Source organism: Rhincodon typus, chromosome 8 (assembly GCF_021869965.1).
Source record: "Rhincodon typus isolate 14 chromosome 8, sRhiTyp1.1, whole genome shotgun sequence".
NCBI classification, from domain to species: domain Eukaryota; kingdom Metazoa; phylum Chordata; class Chondrichthyes; order Orectolobiformes; family Rhincodontidae; genus Rhincodon; species Rhincodon typus.
The window spans coordinates 73052929-73071834 of NC_063339.1; the positions used below are offsets into that span (position 1 = coordinate 73052929).

Sequence of the window (18906 nt, forward strand, 5' to 3'; positions counted from 1 at the left end):
TTGCTGGGGTGAAAGAGATATCTCTTAAACCAAAAACAGACTCGCACAGCCATCTCGGAAGGTTCCAGAGCTGGTGGAGGCTACAAAAATAAAGGCAGGCAAGGCTTTATAGGAATTTCAACAGAACAATGAGAAATTTAATTTTGCTAAACTGGGAGCTAATTTCAGTCAGAAGCTACAGGAGATGAGTGGTGACCAGGAAGGTAAAAATAGAAGCATCAATGGATAACATCATAGAGGAAAAGCGATGGGGGATGACACAGTATTGAACATATTGACATGCAGATGAGAAACTTTAAAATATAAAATTGAAATAACTTACTCCAATAAAAGGAATAAACTTCTGACAGGAATCTTCATCTGGGCTATAGATTAAGGGGGGAAAAGAAGCATTAAATTTAATCCACGAGACCACAAGAGAAGGAGAACCAAGTGATGCAAATAGTAACATGCAGTAACAATTCTGTTTCATCAAATACTCATCTTTCAATTTGCATTTATACGCAGGATCATTTTTCAAATCAGCTGCAAAAATTTACGCACAGCATATACGCAGCAGCAGGAGAGTAACGTACAGTAGTGTGGCTTCAGGCACAGAGCACTCCGGCCAACATTATCTTCCAAACTGTTTTAATGCAAAGACTTTTAAAACAATTTTGAAGCAATTTACTGGAATGGTAGCGTGGGTGAAGGAGTTCAGATATATGGAAGTCTAGATTTATTCTCAAAATGTACCTTTAATTTCCAAGCCAATATTCTAAAATGTGCCAAATCCTTTTAAAATAAAAGAATCAAACTGCGCAGGGAGTTAGTCAAACCTACATAGGGGTCCAATAAACTACAACGAGAAATTACTCTCATAATTCTTATATACGATACTTCCATCAGTTAAAAATGACAGTGTATCTCAGGTGAGAGTATAAACATTGGAGGAAAAGGCAAAGGCAATGGATAAAGTATTAAAGATTATATAATGACTTTAGATGTCACTTTTGCAAATTATGTTACAAGAGACAGAGAGTCTTTGAGAAATGCTGAGGCAAATACTGGGAATAATGCAGGAGACAAAATTCTTAGGGGAATACTTTGCGACTATTGGGAGTACTGTAGGATGCACGAAACCTTTCATAGTTATGGGAATATTACAAGCCACAGAAACTCAGGTGAGTATTGGGCTTGGTAAAGAACATGGGAATTCTAAGGACAGCTCTGGGACTGTCTGGTTAATCACTATTTCTGGGGTTAAAACAGTAGAATTGATGCATTCTGATGAACATTTTTAGAGTAATCAGATTATACCTCCACATCAATTTAGTGTTTATTTTGAAGATTCTTGAAATAGTTTCAAGGTCCCTGCCGAAGAATGGCATGTCTAAAGTAAACTGTCAGGTTTCTTGAACCGTGAAACTAGCCAAGGTGAGTATTGCTGGTCATGACTGAACAAAAAAGGCAAACCTGAGCAAAATGCCATGTAATAGGTCCACAGCTTAAAGGTCAAACTCAAAATTTGCATTGCACCTAACGGTACTGGAAAACATTATGAACATCAAAGTAACATAATATATTCAGCATAAATACCACTTTTTCTTAGTTGCTAATATTTCTGATGACAAGTCACTGGACGCAAAACGTTAATTCTGCTTTCTTCCCACAAATACTGCCAGACCTGCTACATTTCTCATGCAATTTCTACTTTCAATTCAATAAATAAATTGGAAAATACTTGAAAGGGCCAGATTTCCAGGAATTTGGGGAAAGTATAGCAAATTGGATGGTTCCCTCAAAGAGCTGGCCAAATTTATATCATTCAATGTTCTGAGCAGAAAGAAGGTTTAGACCTGTTGCTATCCTACATTGTCATGAATTTACCAGCTTGTCTGTTGCTCTTGGAACAAAGGAGATTTGATAGGTTTGCACAACATTATAACAGACCAGATTTAGATCAGGCAGACAAAAGCTTTCGCAATCCCTGAAGGTACATGCATTAGAAGACAAAGACGAGAAGATTTTTGTCTGTTGCACCAGATAGGCTCAGAGAACATAGCAAGATAAGAAAGGATGAGGAATAAAAACATTGTTAGAACATCTTTCGTGTTGTCACGCAGTCAGCTAAAAACTAGCAGTAGGTGGAAGTCACTTGAGTGGCAAATATTTCAATGGTGCTGGTCCAAAACAGCTCAATCATTAAAACTGGTTATTTTAAATGAGAAAGAATGTGTCAGAAAAGAATACGCAGCTGAACAGGAGTATAGGGAACAGTTATAAAGATTTCTTTTATGTATTACTTTGACAGCAAGTCCTGGCACTGCTATCACTGCCATTGAAAAGGTCAAGAGCAGTTCCATCATGAGAAGATGGTCCATCTGCAAATTTCCCTCCAAACTTTGCCAGTGCTACCAACACAACTGAGGCAGATAATGTTGAGAGTACCAATCAACTGCACCAGAACACATAGGTCAGGAGAATGGGCAGACAGGAAGCTAGTTTAATTTGGTATATACAGGGAATGGTGCAAAAATGCATTGGCATAGAGAGAGGCAAGAGAGTTAATGGCCCAGTTCTAAAGAGTGTGCATGAACAAAAGGACCTGGAGTTCCTGTGCCTAGATCTTTGAAGATGGCAGGACAATTAAAAGTGTGGTTTAAAAAAAAAGCAAGTGTGATCTTAAGTTTCATAAATAGAGATTTTGAGTACAAAAGCAGGAAAGTTATTCTGAATATTTACATTGCTTTGAGTAAGCCACAACTCAAGTATTCATAGAGTCATACGGCACAGAAACAGACCCTTCGGTCCAACTCATCCATGTCGTGTTTCACAAATTAAAACTAGTTCCACTTTCTTGCGTTTGGGCCATATCCCTCTAAACCTTTCCTGTTCATGTACATGTCCAAATTTTTTTTTAAATGTTGTAACTGTACCTGCATCTACCACTTCCTCTGGCAGTTCATTCCATATACGAACCACCCTCTGTGTGGAAAATATTGCCCCTCAGGTCTCTTTTAAATCTTTCTGCTCTCACCTTAAAAATACATCCCCAGTTTTGAACTCCCCCACCCTGGGGAAAAGACCTTTGCTATTCATGTTATATATGCCCCTCATGATTTCATAAACCTCTATAAGATCAACCCTCAATCTCTTACGTTCCAGTGAAAAAGGTTTCAGCCTACTCAGTCTATCCTTATAACTTGACCCTCCAGTCCCGGCAACATCTTGGTAAATCTTTTCTGAACCCTCTCCAGTTAATAAAATCCTTGCTATAGTACGGTGACCTGAACTATATACAGTACTCCAAAAGTGACCTCACCAACATCCTGTACAACCTCAACGTGACATCCTAACCTACACTAATGGTCTGAGCAATGAAGGCAAGCATGCTAAACGCCATCTTAACCACCCAGTCTGTGACACAACTTTCAAAGAACTACGCACCTGAACCCCTAGGTCTCTGTTCGACAACATTCCCCAGGGCCGTTGCATTAACGTACAAGTCCGGTCTTTCTTTATTTTACCAAAATGCAATACCTCGCATTTATCCAAATTAAACTCTATCTGCAGCTTATCAGCCCATTGGCCCAATTGATCAAGATCTCTTTGTAATCTTAGATAACTTTCTTCACTGTCCACTATAGCGCCAATTTTGGAGTCATTCACAAACTTATTAACCACGCCTCCTCAATTTTCAGAAATCACACAACACCAAGTTATAATCCAACAAGTTTATTTGAAAACACAAGTTTTCAGAGCCTTGCTCCTTCTTCAAATTTTAAACAAGGTCTCACACCAACATGCATTGTCTGACCTAAAATATCTCCTCTTCTTTACGCTGATAAAACCTTTATTTCTCTCAGGGCAGTGACTTAGAAGAAATTTAGAGATTTACATATACATATTAATCATTTAAAACTTTCTAACTGATTAAAGATTAAACAGCATTTTAGGTTTGTTTAATACATCCTTAGTGGTGTGACCCTTTGATCTTTTACTTATCAATTCTGTGTCTGATTCCACCTCTCTCACTAACACCTGAAGGAGGAGCATGGATCTGAAAGCTTGTGTTTTCAAATAACCCATTGGACTATAACCTGGTGTCGTGTGATTTCTGATCTTGTCCACCCCAGTCCAATACCGGCACCTCCACATCCTCAATTTTCGTCCAAATCGTTTACATAAATGACAAAAATGGACCCTGCACTGATCCCTGTGGAACACTGCTGGTTACAGGCTTCCAGTCCAAGAAACAACCCTCTAGCACCCTCTGTCTCATACTATCAAGGCAATTTTATATCCAATTGGTAAACTCTCTCTGAATCCCATGTGTTCTAACTTTACTAATTCGTCTAGGTTTTACTAAAGTCCATGTAAACAAAGTCTGTCACTTTGCCATCTAGATCTAATCACTACACTTTAGAAAGAATTTAAAGGTCTGTAGGAGGGTCCAGATGAGATTCAGCAGAATGGACTCCAAAAAGAAATTTTAACAATAAGGTTAGGTTGAAGAAGCTGGGATTGTACAACATCATAACAGATCAGATTTAGATAAGGCAGACAAAAGCTGTTGCATTACCTAATGGTACATGGACTATGGTACACACATGTAAAGATTTTTGGGAAAGAGATTCAGGGGTGAAGTCAGGAAGATCATTGCTGCGCAGAGAGTAGTATCAATAGGTGTAGCGATTGTAAAGAGGTCAGCCTGGTGGACCTCAAACAATACGAGTTCCCTGATTGGGGCTGTTAATCTGGTCCAGTCAGGGAGCCCTGGCTGACAGATAAGAACAGGAGTGTCAGACATCCTGTTTACTCTGAGCGAGGTGGATCAGCATCAAGGACTCTCCACGTGTAAATAAAGGGTGACTTGGTGACCGGATTCCGGTCTCTATGCAGTTGTTTCAGTGGCAATGAGCGAAAAGCATGCGCCTAAGAAATTCCCTTGCAACTGTCATTTTTGAGTTAGGGTAAGCATTTCTGGCATCATGCTGTTATTTGGGAAGCTTTACTTGTTCCATCCTGCCGAAGATTGGGCCCAGTATGTAGAAGGAATGTGTTTTTTTTTCTGGGCAAATAAAAGTTGGGGCAGATGAAAAGCAACGAGTAATTCTCTCTGACAGCTTGTGGACCCAGAGCTTTATTGGTTATTAGGAGCCTAACTCTCCTTGAAGCACCAGATACTAAAACCTTTGAAGAGCTGACAGATTTAGTTAAGGAATATTATGACACCAAACCTCCGCTAATTCTGAGCCGCTATCAGTTTTACTCAGCAATTCGAGAACCAGGGAATCTGTATCAGGATTTTTGACTGGGTAAAGATGACTGGCAGAGGCATGTGAACCTTAATGAGATGCTGAGACACAGTTTAACTAATGATGCAACCATGCAAAACCGCCTACTAGCTGAAGCCCAACTGGACTTCAAACAGGCACTACAACTGGTGTTATCATTGGACAGCCTTGCCAGTCTGACTGCACTTGGATCACGCCACTTGAGCGAAAACAATTGCAGAGTCTCACTCAGGATGTATCCTGGACAGAAGGACTCTCGGTCAGCCCACAGTAAAAGCCCAAAACAAAGCCAAGCCTCAGCCAAATGATTAAAATTTTCTTCAGAATCCAGGGTGTCCCTGCATAGGTAAGAGACATGGCCGACACAAGGTCAGGTCCAGTGACGTATACAGTTCAGGTGGGTGCGATGGTCCAGAACAAGCATGTGGACCATATGAAAGCTGCAAACTCGCAAATGGTGTGGAAGCAAAACGTGCCCGGCTCCTCAACAGCCTGTCTGTCTGTACTGGAACTCACAGGTTCTCCGTTTCCATCAAGTGTTGAAGATACCTCTGAATTGGAGATAGACACAGTGACTGTTGCTGCCTTGATGTCTTGATGTCTTTGCCACTTGAAGAGAATAAATTTCTTCTGAGATGCTTCAGGCGCAAGAGGCGAGCTACTGTGCATTACAAGCTGCCCATATCAGAGGTAAAGTTGGAGGAACCCGACGCCGTGCTAAAACACCCTAGGAGGGACTACAAAATAAAGAACCGGCCTATTTCCTCGGACTCAGAGGGGTAGGGATATAGTGATTGTAATGAGGTCAGCCAGGTGGACCTCATAGAATACGAGTTTCCTGATTGGGGCTGTCAACCTGGTCCAATCAGGGAGCCCTGGCTGACAGATAGGAGCAGAAGTTTTTGGAGTGGATCTGTAGCTCGGGTGAGGAGCTACCGGAAGTGAGGCAATCCATCTCAACGGACCCCAGAGTTTAAAAACCAGGTGGGAAAACACACCGACGCTTCATCAGAGGCTGCACTGAGGATGTTACCAAGCATGGTAACAAAATGTCTGCAAAACAAACCAGCTCGGCGAGCCAACCAACCTCATGGAACAGAAATGTCAGACATCTTGTTCACTCTGAGAGCTGGCTCTGAGGAAGCTGGATTAGTGTCAAGGACTCTCCAAATAAAGGGTGACTTGGTGACAGGATACTGGCACCTGTGGAGTTACTTCATTGGGAAATCACTGGCCACGTGTACAATGAAAGTAGACACAATTAATGATTGATTTCAAAAGCAATTTGAAAAGGAATAAACTTGCAGGGCCATGAAGATAGAGAAAGGGAATGGGGCTGTCTGGATTGCTCATGTGCTGTGCTTTCTTCTGTGCTGTAATGATTTGGTGACACTAAGACTCACAGCAGCCTGACCTGGACATACATTGTGTGTTCAATTTCAGTGAATCAAAATCCTGGAACTCTGGGAATACTTTCACTGTAAAAATAGAAGTGTAGAAAACTGGAGCTTGGCCTTTTGAGTCTACTCCACCATTCAAAATGATCATGGCTGATCATTCAATGCAGTGCCTTGTTTCCACTTTCTCCCTATACACTTTGATCCCTTTAGCCCCAAGAACGTTATCCAACTCCTTCGTGAAAACATTCAGTGTTTGACCTCAATCTCTGTGGTAGAGAATTCCACAGAGTGAAGAAATTTTTCCTCCTATCCTACCCTGTACCCTTAGACTGTGACCTTTGGTACTGCACTCCAGTCATCAGGAGCATCCTTCCTGCAGTTACCTTATCTAGTTCTATTAGGATTTTACACATTTCTAGGAGATCCCCTCTTATTTTTCTAAACTCCAGTGAATATAGTCCTAACCAATCTAGTCTCTCCTTATGTGTCAGTCTTGCCGTCCCATGAATCAGTCTGGTAAACCTTTTATTGCACACCTTCCACAGCTAGAACATCCTTCCTCAGACAAGGAGCCAACCCTGCACATAAAACTCCAAGGCCCTATAGAAAAGGCAGCAAGACATTCCTGCTCCTGTACTCAAATCCACTCGCTACAAAGGCCAACATACCATTTGCCTTTTTACTGCCTGATCTGCATGCTTACTTTTGGCAACGGTGTACAAGGATACCCAGAACTTGTTGCACCACATGATAATCTAATTTCTTGTCTTTTGCTATCAAAGTGGACAACCTCACTTTTATCCATATCCTACTTCATCTAACATACATTTTCCCCACTCCCTTAACTTGGCCAAGTCACACTGAAGCATCTCAGCATCCTTCTCTCAGTTCACCCTCCTGCCCAGATTTGTGTTGTCTGCAAACCTGGAGATATTACATTCACTTCCCTAATCTAAATCATTAATATATATTGTGAATAACTGGGGTTCAAGCACTGATCTGTGCAGTACCCTACTAGTTACTGCCTGCAACTCGGAAAATGACCCATTTATTTCTGCTCTTTGCTTTCTGACTGCCAGCCAGTTCTGGATCCATGTGTGTACACTAACATGTGCTTCAATTTAACTTTTAAATCACAAGGACTATAGTTCAAGATGTGGTTCAATGCCACCTTCTCAAGATTAACTGGGGATGGATAATAAATGCTGGCCTTGCTATCCCTATCCTGAGTAGAAGACTGTCCAGTGTTATGCTGTTGTTCTGTTCAGTGAAGACATAGATGGACAATGCAGTGACATTAAGGTAACTGATGCATTGAGTTTCATGGATATATCCTCAGAAGTCATTAATGTAGGCAGGAGAAATTAGATGGGATTGTAGATTAGATGGGATAGTTTGTTTAAACAAGGCCAGTAAAGTATTCTCTGGAAGTGTGATTTATTTTTCAGATACCAGACCAGTAAATGCTTATTCAAATATTAGCATGCTCATGGAAAATACTGAAAGTGTACACTACTCTCCAATGTTAACATGCTCCAGCAGATTCACCAAATTTCCAATTTTAAGTCATACAATTGTAATCCAATTATCATACCAGGCAACAATGTTAAGCCAGGAGAAGAAAAGTTTGGCATTAAATATATATCAACAAAGCATTATATATTTATTTTTAAAAAAATTCAAAACCCAAGCAGACTCTGGTACCTTATGTTAAAATCAAAATGAAAGCTCTTTTTCCTTTATTGAAAGCAACCACAAGAAAACAAAAACCACACGTTATTACACGGAACAGGTTGATCTGAGGGTTGTATCAATAATAAGGACTTGCCCTTTCCTCACTGGCTGCTGATAGTCGAGTATTTAAGACAGTCAAATGCATTTACAGCTGGCTGCATATCACATGAGGATATAGTACTTTGTGCTGATTAAGACCAAAAGTAAGTATTATGGAGCAAAAATTATTGACAGAACAGACCTTAGCCAACATTAGACTCGGAATATTTCCATTTTCCTTTTTAATTATTCTGTTGCCTCCAATCCATTCTCACTATCCTCTGAAGGACACAGTACATTGTTCATCAGCGTTCACCAATCTGTTGCTGGTTCAGGAGGCTGGAGATCTCCAATGATATCATTTTACAACATGGGTACTGTTCTTAAAGGAGTGCTCATTGGGCTTCTGTCATGTGGGGCACAAGGATGTTGCTTGGGTGTTCAATTCCTGTCAGATTGCTCAATATCCCCACAGTGGATCAACTCAGTTATGGGAGGGGTAGAACATGCAACTCTAAAAGCCACAGAAGCCTTTAGGCAGCTCATGTTGAATAGTATCTTAAAATAGATAAAATTTTAAGCCAAAACATTGTTGACATCCATCCAATTTTCTTGGTTTTCGTATGTAGCATTGCAGACAGGGCCTTGCTTTGAACCGTAAACCACTATAAACAAGATTTTTCACTTGCAAAAGCAATTGGTGGAAAATCCATTGAAATGTCTGCTATTGCAGCTTCTTGCATACAAACAGCTTTTCTGACACAGGATGCTACAGCTGCATTTGTCTTTAATCTACAATGTCTAATTGAAAAATTTACAGAGAACTTGTCCATGTTAGCACTTTTAACTACAGCCAGTGTGAAAAGGGCATTTGAATTTTAAAGTAATAGCCACACATGTAAACTTAAAAAGGTAAACCATAAATACCATAAATTCTAAGCTGCTATAATATTACTTGTTTATCACAGAGGAGAATTAAACTATATTATCATATACCTTGATTTAAAGAGAGTTTTTCCTGAAGAGTTTGTTCCAGGGTGAAGTAAATAATCAGTTTAGTTATGTTATTTTCTTAGACAACCTTAAAGACTTCCTCAGGTTCTCAGCATCAGGACTACTTGCTAATCATGACCAATTATAAAGAATTACAGTTACTGCGCGTGTATAGGAATCACTGTGAATAGCTGTTTGAACTGCGGGATACAACTGATTTTAATCTACTATCAATTGTTGTGATGCCTTCAGCTGTCAGGCTCTAAAGTTCTGGAATTCCCTTTGCTTTTCTTTCCTTCTTTACCTTTCTCCTTAAAACGTTCCTCTTTCTGACCAGGTTTTGGCTCATGCTTTAACATCAACTATGTGGCTTGAGTCAAAATTTAATTTATGAATCTCCTACAAAGTGTCTTGAGACATTTTATAATATTAATAATAAACTATTGTAAGGATGTGTGGATGTTCTCTCAACCTCACTTATCTAGAATCAATGACCTAGTCCACATCATGAAAGTAACTCCTTCCTCCAGAACCCTATTCTACTCATTATCATAGAATCATAGAATCCCTACACTGTGGAAACAGGCCCTCCAGCCCAACAAGTCCACACCGAACCTCAGAGCATCCCACCCTGACCCATCCCCCTATAACCCACCTAATCTACACATCCCTATGGGCAATTTAGCATGGGCAATCCACCTAACCTGCAGATCTTTGGACTGTGGGAGGAAACCGGAGCACCTGGAGGAAACCCACGCAGACATGAGGAGAATGTGCAAACTCCACAGACAGTTGCCGGAGGGTGGAATCGAACCTGGGTCCCTGGAGCTGTGAGGAAGCAGTGCTAAACCACTGAGCCACCGTGCCGCCCCATTCTGTCACTACTAATGCTAAGTCAGCTCCTTTGCACTGTTGCTCAGCGAGCTCTCCCAGCATTACGTTACTACTGTATATCTACTGATGTTAATTAACTCCCTAACAGTCTTTCAGAAACAGTCCTCCATCACCTTGTGTGACTAACTGCATCTCAATTAATGTTAATCAAATTCTGAAAGGCTTGGAAACTCTTCCAATACTTTTGCTAATTACAGATTTTTCCCCCCCTCTATCACCACCCACTTTTTAGGCAAAATTTTGCAGGAGAAAACGAGCAAGATGTTAAACTTAACTCTGTCTATATTAATTGTTTAACTTCTGAAAGAGGTATTTAGTGCTGAAAAAGCACATTGGAGCATAATAATGCAGTTACTTTGCACCTGTGATATACGTGAGCAAAACAGATTGCTGGGTGACCTATCAGCACTCTACAGCCAAGTATTCTACATTGTATTATGACATATTCTGTGAAAAAAGATTACCTGTGATGACTTACAATAAGAAGAAAACACATCAACCACCTACTATCTCTCAACCAAGTCCTATTGACTTGCAAGAGCTATGAAAGTATAACACAGAGTTCCATTACATTTCATGAAACAAACAGGAATACAGTGAGAGCAACAGATTGGTTTATTGTCACAGAAATATTTGCTTTACTGAACACGTGCACTATTTTTGTATGTGTGGTGATTTATTGCTGGTGTAAGGTCTCAATTATGTTCACCCACTAGCATGGAAACTGCCTGCTGCTGTCACAGAATTCCATTTGGTTATGTTTGTAGATTATGTAACTTTCTTGAAAGCTTTATTTATTTTCAAATGTAACTTTACACAGTCAGCGTAAAAATCATGCCTGTACCTTTTCTGTTTGTAGGTTAGCATAGCTTCTGCTATAGGTAATTGGTGGGAGATGTTTGCATTGGAGATGTACTGGGTAACTCTGGTGACAACATCTGGTATTTCCTGCACTGCAAATAAGACACAATCAACAGGTTAAACAGGTCATTGGCTCCACTATTAATAGCCTGCCTTTCTCACAAAGGCAAACTGCATTCCTAAGCAGATAAAATGAAGTAAACAAATGTCCAGCAGACGTTATAAATAGCTATGCACAACTACACACAACAAAAGAAAGACAAAGACTTGCATACATATTACACTTTCCAAGAACTCAGGACATCCCAAAGCACATTTCATTGACTGTTCCAATTTAGGAAATGTTGCAGAGTAGATTCTAAGGAGCAAGTTAAATAGGGAAGGAAAAGCAGAAAAGATGAGAGAAGAATTCTCAATTTTAAGATTAGTCACCTAAAGGTAGAGATGAAATATAGGTCCAAATCAGAACAGTGTGCTGTTTGAAGGGAAATTTGAAGGTGTTGTTTACAATCAGACCAACCACGATTTTGGCAAACAGCAATTACCGAGGATCAAATATGACAATTGAAAAGAATTTTCAGAAATCATATTGTGAGAACTGTGGGAACTTGTAAGGTTGTTCAGAAGGTAACAATAGCTGGTATTTTATAATGAGACTGTGTGTCACACATTGTGACACCTTGAGCATTGAAAGTACCTATTACAGCACTACCAACAGGAGTAACAAGGACTTAAGAACCTTCAAAGAAATGTGCAGCAGATGTTGACTTTATAACAGAAGACTACAAATACATATAATAAGGCAATATCAGAACAAACAGTGCACCACTCACATACTCATTACTGCTTTCTGATCAAAGTCTCAAATGCAAGCCTACATTGTGTAATAAAGATTAATGTTTCAGTCACTTTAAATATCATGGTCATTAAACAAAAGTCTGAATAGGGTCTAATCTATTTTATCAATAACAAGTGAACTAAGAAAGCCAGGAGACTGAACCATTCATCCAAGTGATGTTAATCAATTCAGAGTCTAGTTTCCATGAACTATTGGTAGAACTTTATTAAAACAATAAAAGCTTTCACTCAAAGAATACCGCAGCCAGACAAAGAGCTAGAAGCAAAAATTTTATTCAAATACAATTAAGTGCCATGTTGAGTGTCAAAAACGGATTAAAAAACAATGAACATATACCTACATTGGACTATTTAAAAAAAAAACCACACGAAACAGTCCAACAAATGTGGCTGCTTCTAGAAATCTCCAGCTATTACCATGACAAAAGCCAATTTATCATCTCTCTGGAACATCACACCTGTAATTTATATAACATTCCAGTCAAGCCATTCAAAGGAATAGTAGACAAGATGACCATAGCCAGTTCCAAACAAAAGAAACCATTGAAACACATTATGCAGAAGGTTTAATTGTCAATTTTTATATTCCTGATTATTTTGCTCTTAGTTTATTTTCTCTGATCTTTATTATCATTTTAGTCCTCCTTTGCTGGATTCTGAATTTATCTCATTCTTCAGGGCTACAACTGACTTTGGCCTCCTTATACGCTTTTTTCTTTTAAATTAATACTCTCCTTAATTTCCTTGGTTAGCCATGGTTAGTTTATCCCTCTCATAGAATCTTTCCTTCTTACTGGGATGTATTTTCGCTGAGAGTCATGAATTACATCTTTAAAAACTACCACTGCTTGCTGACTGTCGTCCCTGTTGATTATCTACCCATTTCACTTTAGCTAACTCTATCATCATTACACTGTAATTCCCTTTATTTAAGATAAACAGTTGTTTTTCATGCAAGTTTCTCACACTCTTGTATCATGCTATGATCACTACTTCCTAAGGGATCTTTTCTCGGAGGCCATTTATTAAGTCCAGAGAAGTACTAGTTTAGCACAATCAGCACAGCTGTTCAGTCATTGTATACTAGTGTGATTTTTTTTTTCCCTCTTCTCTGTCAACGCTTGCTGTCAGCCGAATTCACAGCAGGACATGTGATCCCATTCATTCCTCCATTTCACCTTAAAGTAAAAAAACATCAATCTTATATATCCTCATATTTGTAACAAATGCTCTTTCAAACGAAATATTAAATCCAGGTTTCCCCAGGGAGAGGTATTGCATTTTGAGAGCAACTGGTCTTTTCTTTCTACTTTTTGTGGGTCCGGCATGCAAAGTGGCCATTGGATTGGCCTTTATAATGGTACTACACTTCAAAAGTAATTTATTAGTTGTAAAATGCATGGGGATATCCTGAGGATTCGAAAGATGTTGCACAAATACAAATCAATCCATTCTCACTTATCCCCAAATTTCATATTGTGCAACCAACTTCAACAATGGTGTTATGGTACTCAACATTAAAATCAATGATTATCACAAGGAAACTAACAAAACATGCTCAGAGCAGATTTGCGATAACTTGGTAATTCAATACAGCGTTGACACAAAGTGATTCAGAGTGGCTTTAAGCGCATTACAGTATATTATTTACCTATGGAAGGGGCCTCTGTTTTGGTGAAAAAGTCCTGCCATGCTGCATCCTGGAAAAAATTGTTGTACCTGTAATCTATGGAGCTGAGGTATTTGGCCACTGGGTGAGAACCTAGAAAAAAAAACATGGATGTTTTAAAATATCCAGCCAGATTAAAAACACTGCTTCAAAATGCAACCACCATATCTGTGACTTGCTGCCTCTTTATTTTCCCATGTTCATTTTAATGGAGATAGAGAAAATCTTTATTCCCAATGTCTAAGTTTTTTAAATTTGATGATCTTAAAATCCTAGAACCTAGAGCAATCCTTCTACTCTTTCTTCAAATTCCTACAAGTCTTCTTTTCTGTTTTCACTTTATTTCAGTGTAAAGGAAACAACAAAATAGTGAACAGCTGCCTGCTGAAGTTGCAAACAGGTCCGATCAGCTGTTAACACTGTGGGAGACCTCAGCAGCTGCATGTCAAGCCTGCTGTAGCGACTGCAGGAGGGACCAGCAACTATGTGGACATTTGGAAGAAATTAGCAGTTGCTATGGAGGCTGCAGTGTCTTAAAGATGCTGCTCTGTTTGTACATACCCTCACAGCTGTACTGTAGAAGCTTTCCAGTATTTACTCCATTTAAACAAAAACAGAAGTTGCTGGAAAAGCTCAGCAGGTCTGGCAGCATCTGTGAAGAGAAATCAGAGTTAATGTTTCGGGTCCAGTGACCCTTCCTCAGAACTGATGGTAGCTAGGAAAATGTCCGTTTATATGCAGATGATAGGGTGGGCAGGAGTGGGTAAGGAGTAAACGATAGGTGGGAATGAGTCCAAAGAGAAAGAAGACATTTGGCCAGACAAAGGAGTGGATAATGATCTGGTTGGGAGAGTGAATAGCTGTTAATGGAGACTGTTAGTGGCTAAGAATAGGCAGACTATATGATTACAAGGCGTGGTGGGTGGGGTTAGGGGCTAGGGCATGGGAGAGTTCAAGCCCTAAAATTATTGAACTCGATATGGAGTCCGGAGGGCTGCAGGGTCCCCAAGCGGAAAATGAGGTGTTGTTCTTCCAGCTTGTGCTGGAACACAGCAGCAAGCCCGAGACGAGTTGGCCAGGGAACACGGTGGTGTCTTAAAGTTGCAGGCAATTGGAAGCTCAGAAAATAGATGTTCTGCTAAGCAGTCACCCAGTCTACACTTTGTTTCCCCAATGTAGAGGAAACCACATTGTGAGCAGCGAATGCAGCCGACTAGATTGTGTGAATTGCAGGTAAGGTGCTGCTTCATCTGGAAGGTATGTTTGGGCTCTCGGATACTGCGGAGGGTGGAGGTAAATGGGCAGGTATTACACCTTCGGCAGTTGCAGGACAAGGTGCCGTGGGGGTGCTATTCGGAGCGAGGAAAGAGTGGACCAGGGTGTCCGGGAGGGAACAATCCCTCCGGTAGGTGGACAAAGGAGGGGAAGGGAACGTGTCTAGTGGTGGCATCTCGCTGGAGGTGGCGGAAATGGCGGCTGATGATCTTCTGGATGTGGATGCTGGTGTGATGGTATGTAAGGACAAGGGGAACCCTATCGCTGTTGCGGGAGGGAAGAGAAGGGGTGAGGGCGGAAGTGCGGGAAATGGTTCCGACCCGGTTGAAGGCCCCTGTCAACAACGGTGCTGGGGAATCCTCAGTTAAGGAAGGTGGTAGACATTTTGGAGGTTTCCTTGTCAAAGTTGGCCTTGTTGGAACATATGTGATGGAGACAGAGGAACTAGGAGAATGGAATGGAGTCTTTACAGGAAGAGGGATACAAGGATGTATAGTCCAGGTAGCTGTGGAAGTTGGTGGGTTTGTAGTGGATATTAGTGGGCAGTCTATCCCAAGAAACGGAAACAGATTTGTCGAGGAAGGGGAGGTCAAGGAGGGGAAGGGAGGTGTCAGAGATAGACCAGGTGAAAGTGAGGGCAGGGTGGAAATTGGAAGCGAAATCGATTAACTTTTCCAGTTCCAGATGAGAGAGGGAAGCAGCACCAACCAATAATATCATTGATACAATGGAGAAAAACTTGTGGGTGGGGCCCGGAATAGGACTAGAACAAGGAATGTTCCATGTGCCCCACGCAGAGACAGGCAATAACTAGGGCCCGTGAGGGTACCCATGGCCACCCCTCTGACCTGAAGAAAATGCGAGAAGTTAAAAGAGAAGTTGTTCAGGGCGAGGATGGGTCGGGCCTTTGCTCAGGGAGAAACAGAGAGCCCCGATACCATCCTGGTGGGAAATGGATGTGTAGAGGGATTGCACGTCCACGGTAAAGACGAGTCAGCTGCAAACTGGAAATTGCGAAACTGGCGTCAAGCGTCAGAGGAATCGTGGATGAAGTGGGCAGGGACTAGACCAGGGCAGAAAAGTCTGAGTCAAGGTAGGAAGAGAGAAGTTTGTGAGGCAGAAGCAGGCTGAAACAACGGGTCTGCCTGGGCAGTCCTGTTTGAGAATTTTTGGAAGGACTGCCAGCCTGCAACTGCTAAAGGTGTAACACCCTCCCATTCACCTCCTCCCTCTCCAGTATCCAAGGCCCCAAACATACTTTCCAGCTGATGCAGCACTTTACCTGCACTTCACACAATCTAGTCTCCGGCATTCACTGCTCACAATGTGGTCTCCTCTACACTGGGGAAACAAAGAGTAGACAGAGCGGCCACTTTGCAGAACATCTACTTTCTGCCCACAAAAAAGACTCTGACCTTCCAATTGCCCACCACTTTAACACACTACCCTGTTCCCTGGCCAACATCTCTGTCTCAGGCTTGTTGCAGTGTTCCAGCAAAGCTCGATCTGCAGCCCTCCGGGCTCAATATTGAGTGCAATAATTTGAGGCTCGAACTCTTCAATGCCCTGGCCCTCACCCCAGGCTAGTTATCAAATAGCCTGCCATTACACACTACCTATTGTTAGCCACTAACAGTCTCCATTAACAGCTATTCACCCTCCCAGTCAGATTGTTATCCACTGCTTTGTCTGTCCAACTGTCTCTCTCTCTTTGGGCTCAATCTCCATATCATATACTCCTTACCCCTCCCCTCTACCCTATCTTCTGCATATAAACCAACATTTTCCTAGCTACCAATAGTTCCGTGGGAGGGTCACTGGACCGGAAATGTTAACTCCGATTTTCTCCACAGATGCTGCAGACCTGCTGAGCTTTTACAGCAATTTGTTTTTGTTTCGGATTTACAACATCCACAGTTCTTTCGGTTTTTACTCCATTTAAAGCTGTATTCTATTTGCTGCCCTCTACAATATATACCCCTCTTGCAAATTTATTATCTATTATGCCTTGTACAGCTTTAACTCTATCATATAAACTTCTCTGCTTGTATTCCACTCCCCAGTTCTATTTTTAACTGATAATACAGCTCTTAGCTTTTGGCATTCAGTTTAACAAACTCTAACTGGGTCCAAAAGAATCAATTTGTGGCTTTTTAAAAAAAAAACAAAATCCAGCTAATGTTCCAGTTTCTTAGTTATTTTTCACAGCATCACCATAAGAATTCATTTGCCATCCTATAATTCCCCCCTATGGCAGAACAGATGGCTGACACTGAGTCACAAGGTAGAAATTCAAATCATATTTCTACAGTGCAACAGCGAAGCAACAAATATCCACAGAGAACATGACTAAATTAATACCTTAAAACCTCTGACAACCATCTGTTATTTATTAAAACATAGTTCCTTTGAGATTTTGCTTCCTATAAAAAAGTTATGATTTCTTTTCATTCCCCTCCCTTTCTTGATTTTTGTGAAGCTTCAGAACTGGAATTCATAGATTTTTGATGGGCAAGACTATTCATGTATATGTAACTAAGGCAGGTAAACCGAGTTATTAGGTGCAGATCTTCCACAGTCTGTCTGAATGATGAAACAGATAGGTGCAGAAAGGCCTGTTCAAATGAAATTGAAGGGTGCCGGTGCTAGCAAATGAAATATATTTGCATCTTTATACCCAATGTAATACCTTGCATTTCAAGGGTAAGCGGGAATTGGATGCTTTCTCTAATGTGCCCACACTCAGTTTGATATAGTATAACGACATCAATAACAACTACTAATATTTTCTACACACCTCTATTTTTTGTGATACTTTCATGTTCCTGTTCAATTGTTAATTGCTAAGAGCAAGATACAATGCTTGGCAGAGGACTGACAGATGATCTGCTAGCTCATGCTGCACAAAGAGCGGCTAGCAGGAGATTCTACAATCACCGCAAGATGAACCTTGCAACCATTTACTTTCAACGTCCAAAAACAGCAGGAATCCCGTGCCTGATGGAAGCAGGAATGAAACTATCCAAATCAGAAACTGCCTGTTTATCTACACATTCTCCTTTTGTGCTCAAACACCATCTTCCCAAAACATAAACAATCCTACCAAAATCCTAAATAAAAACCAAAAGAACTGCGGATGCTGTAAATCAGGAACAAAAACAGAAGTTGCTGGAAAAGCTCAGCAGGTCTGGCAGCATCAAGAAAAAAAATCAGAGTTAATGTTTCGAGTTTGTTGAGCCTTCCTCAAAATCCTTCCTGAACAAAATCAATGTTCAAACAAGGTAGGTTTACGTGGAGTGAGACAACACAAAGTATCTTAAAATAGTTGAGTTGAACATACCAAGGGGAATGATGAGGAACCTCATGTAGCCAAGCCAGTCAGGAGTCTTGTGTGACAGCTGCTCCACAAAGAGCCTCAGGATAGCGCTTAGGTAATGCTGGGCCCCTGCCACCGTCACTTTAATGGGGCTTGGTGTTTGGGAGTTACAGTTGCAGCTGAAAACAAGCAAGAAAATGTGTGTATTGATAAAAGGAGATGATGTGGCTTCAACAATAACTTGCACTTTTAACATACTAAAATGACCCAAGATGGTTTTTAGAACAACACAGCAGGCCAAGCAGCATCAGAGGAGCAGGAAGGCTGATGTTTCGGGCCTACACCCTTCTTCGGAAATGGGGGAGGGGAAGGGGGTTCTGAAATAAATAGGGAGAGAGGGGGAGGCGGATAGAAGATGGATAGAGGAGAAGATAGGTGGAGAGGAGACAGACAGGTCAAAGAGGCGGGGATGGAGCCAGTAAAGGTGAGTGCAGGTGGGGAGGTAAGGAGGAGATAGGTCAGTCCAGGGAGGACGGACAGATCAAGGTGGCGGGATGAGGTTAGTAGGTAGGAGATGGGGGTGGGGCT

At 41.0% G+C, this 18906-nt stretch overlaps 1 protein-coding gene across 1 annotated transcript in view; it reads right to left on the minus strand.

Moving 5' to 3' along the window:
• pacs2 (phosphofurin acidic cluster sorting protein 2) overlaps positions 1 to 18906 on the minus strand; it is a 253620-nt gene that overhangs the window by 19253 nt on the left and 215461 nt on the right. Inside the window, exons 9-12 of the mRNA XM_048600458.1 lie at positions 18343 to 18497; positions 13710 to 13820; positions 11184 to 11292; positions 323 to 365 (exon numbers count right to left, since the gene is read on the minus strand). Of these exons, the coding sequence (XP_048456415.1) occupies positions 323 to 365; positions 11184 to 11292; positions 13710 to 13820; positions 18343 to 18497 (418 nt within the window). The remainder of the gene's footprint in view (positions 1 to 322; positions 366 to 11183; positions 11293 to 13709; positions 13821 to 18342; positions 18498 to 18906) is intronic.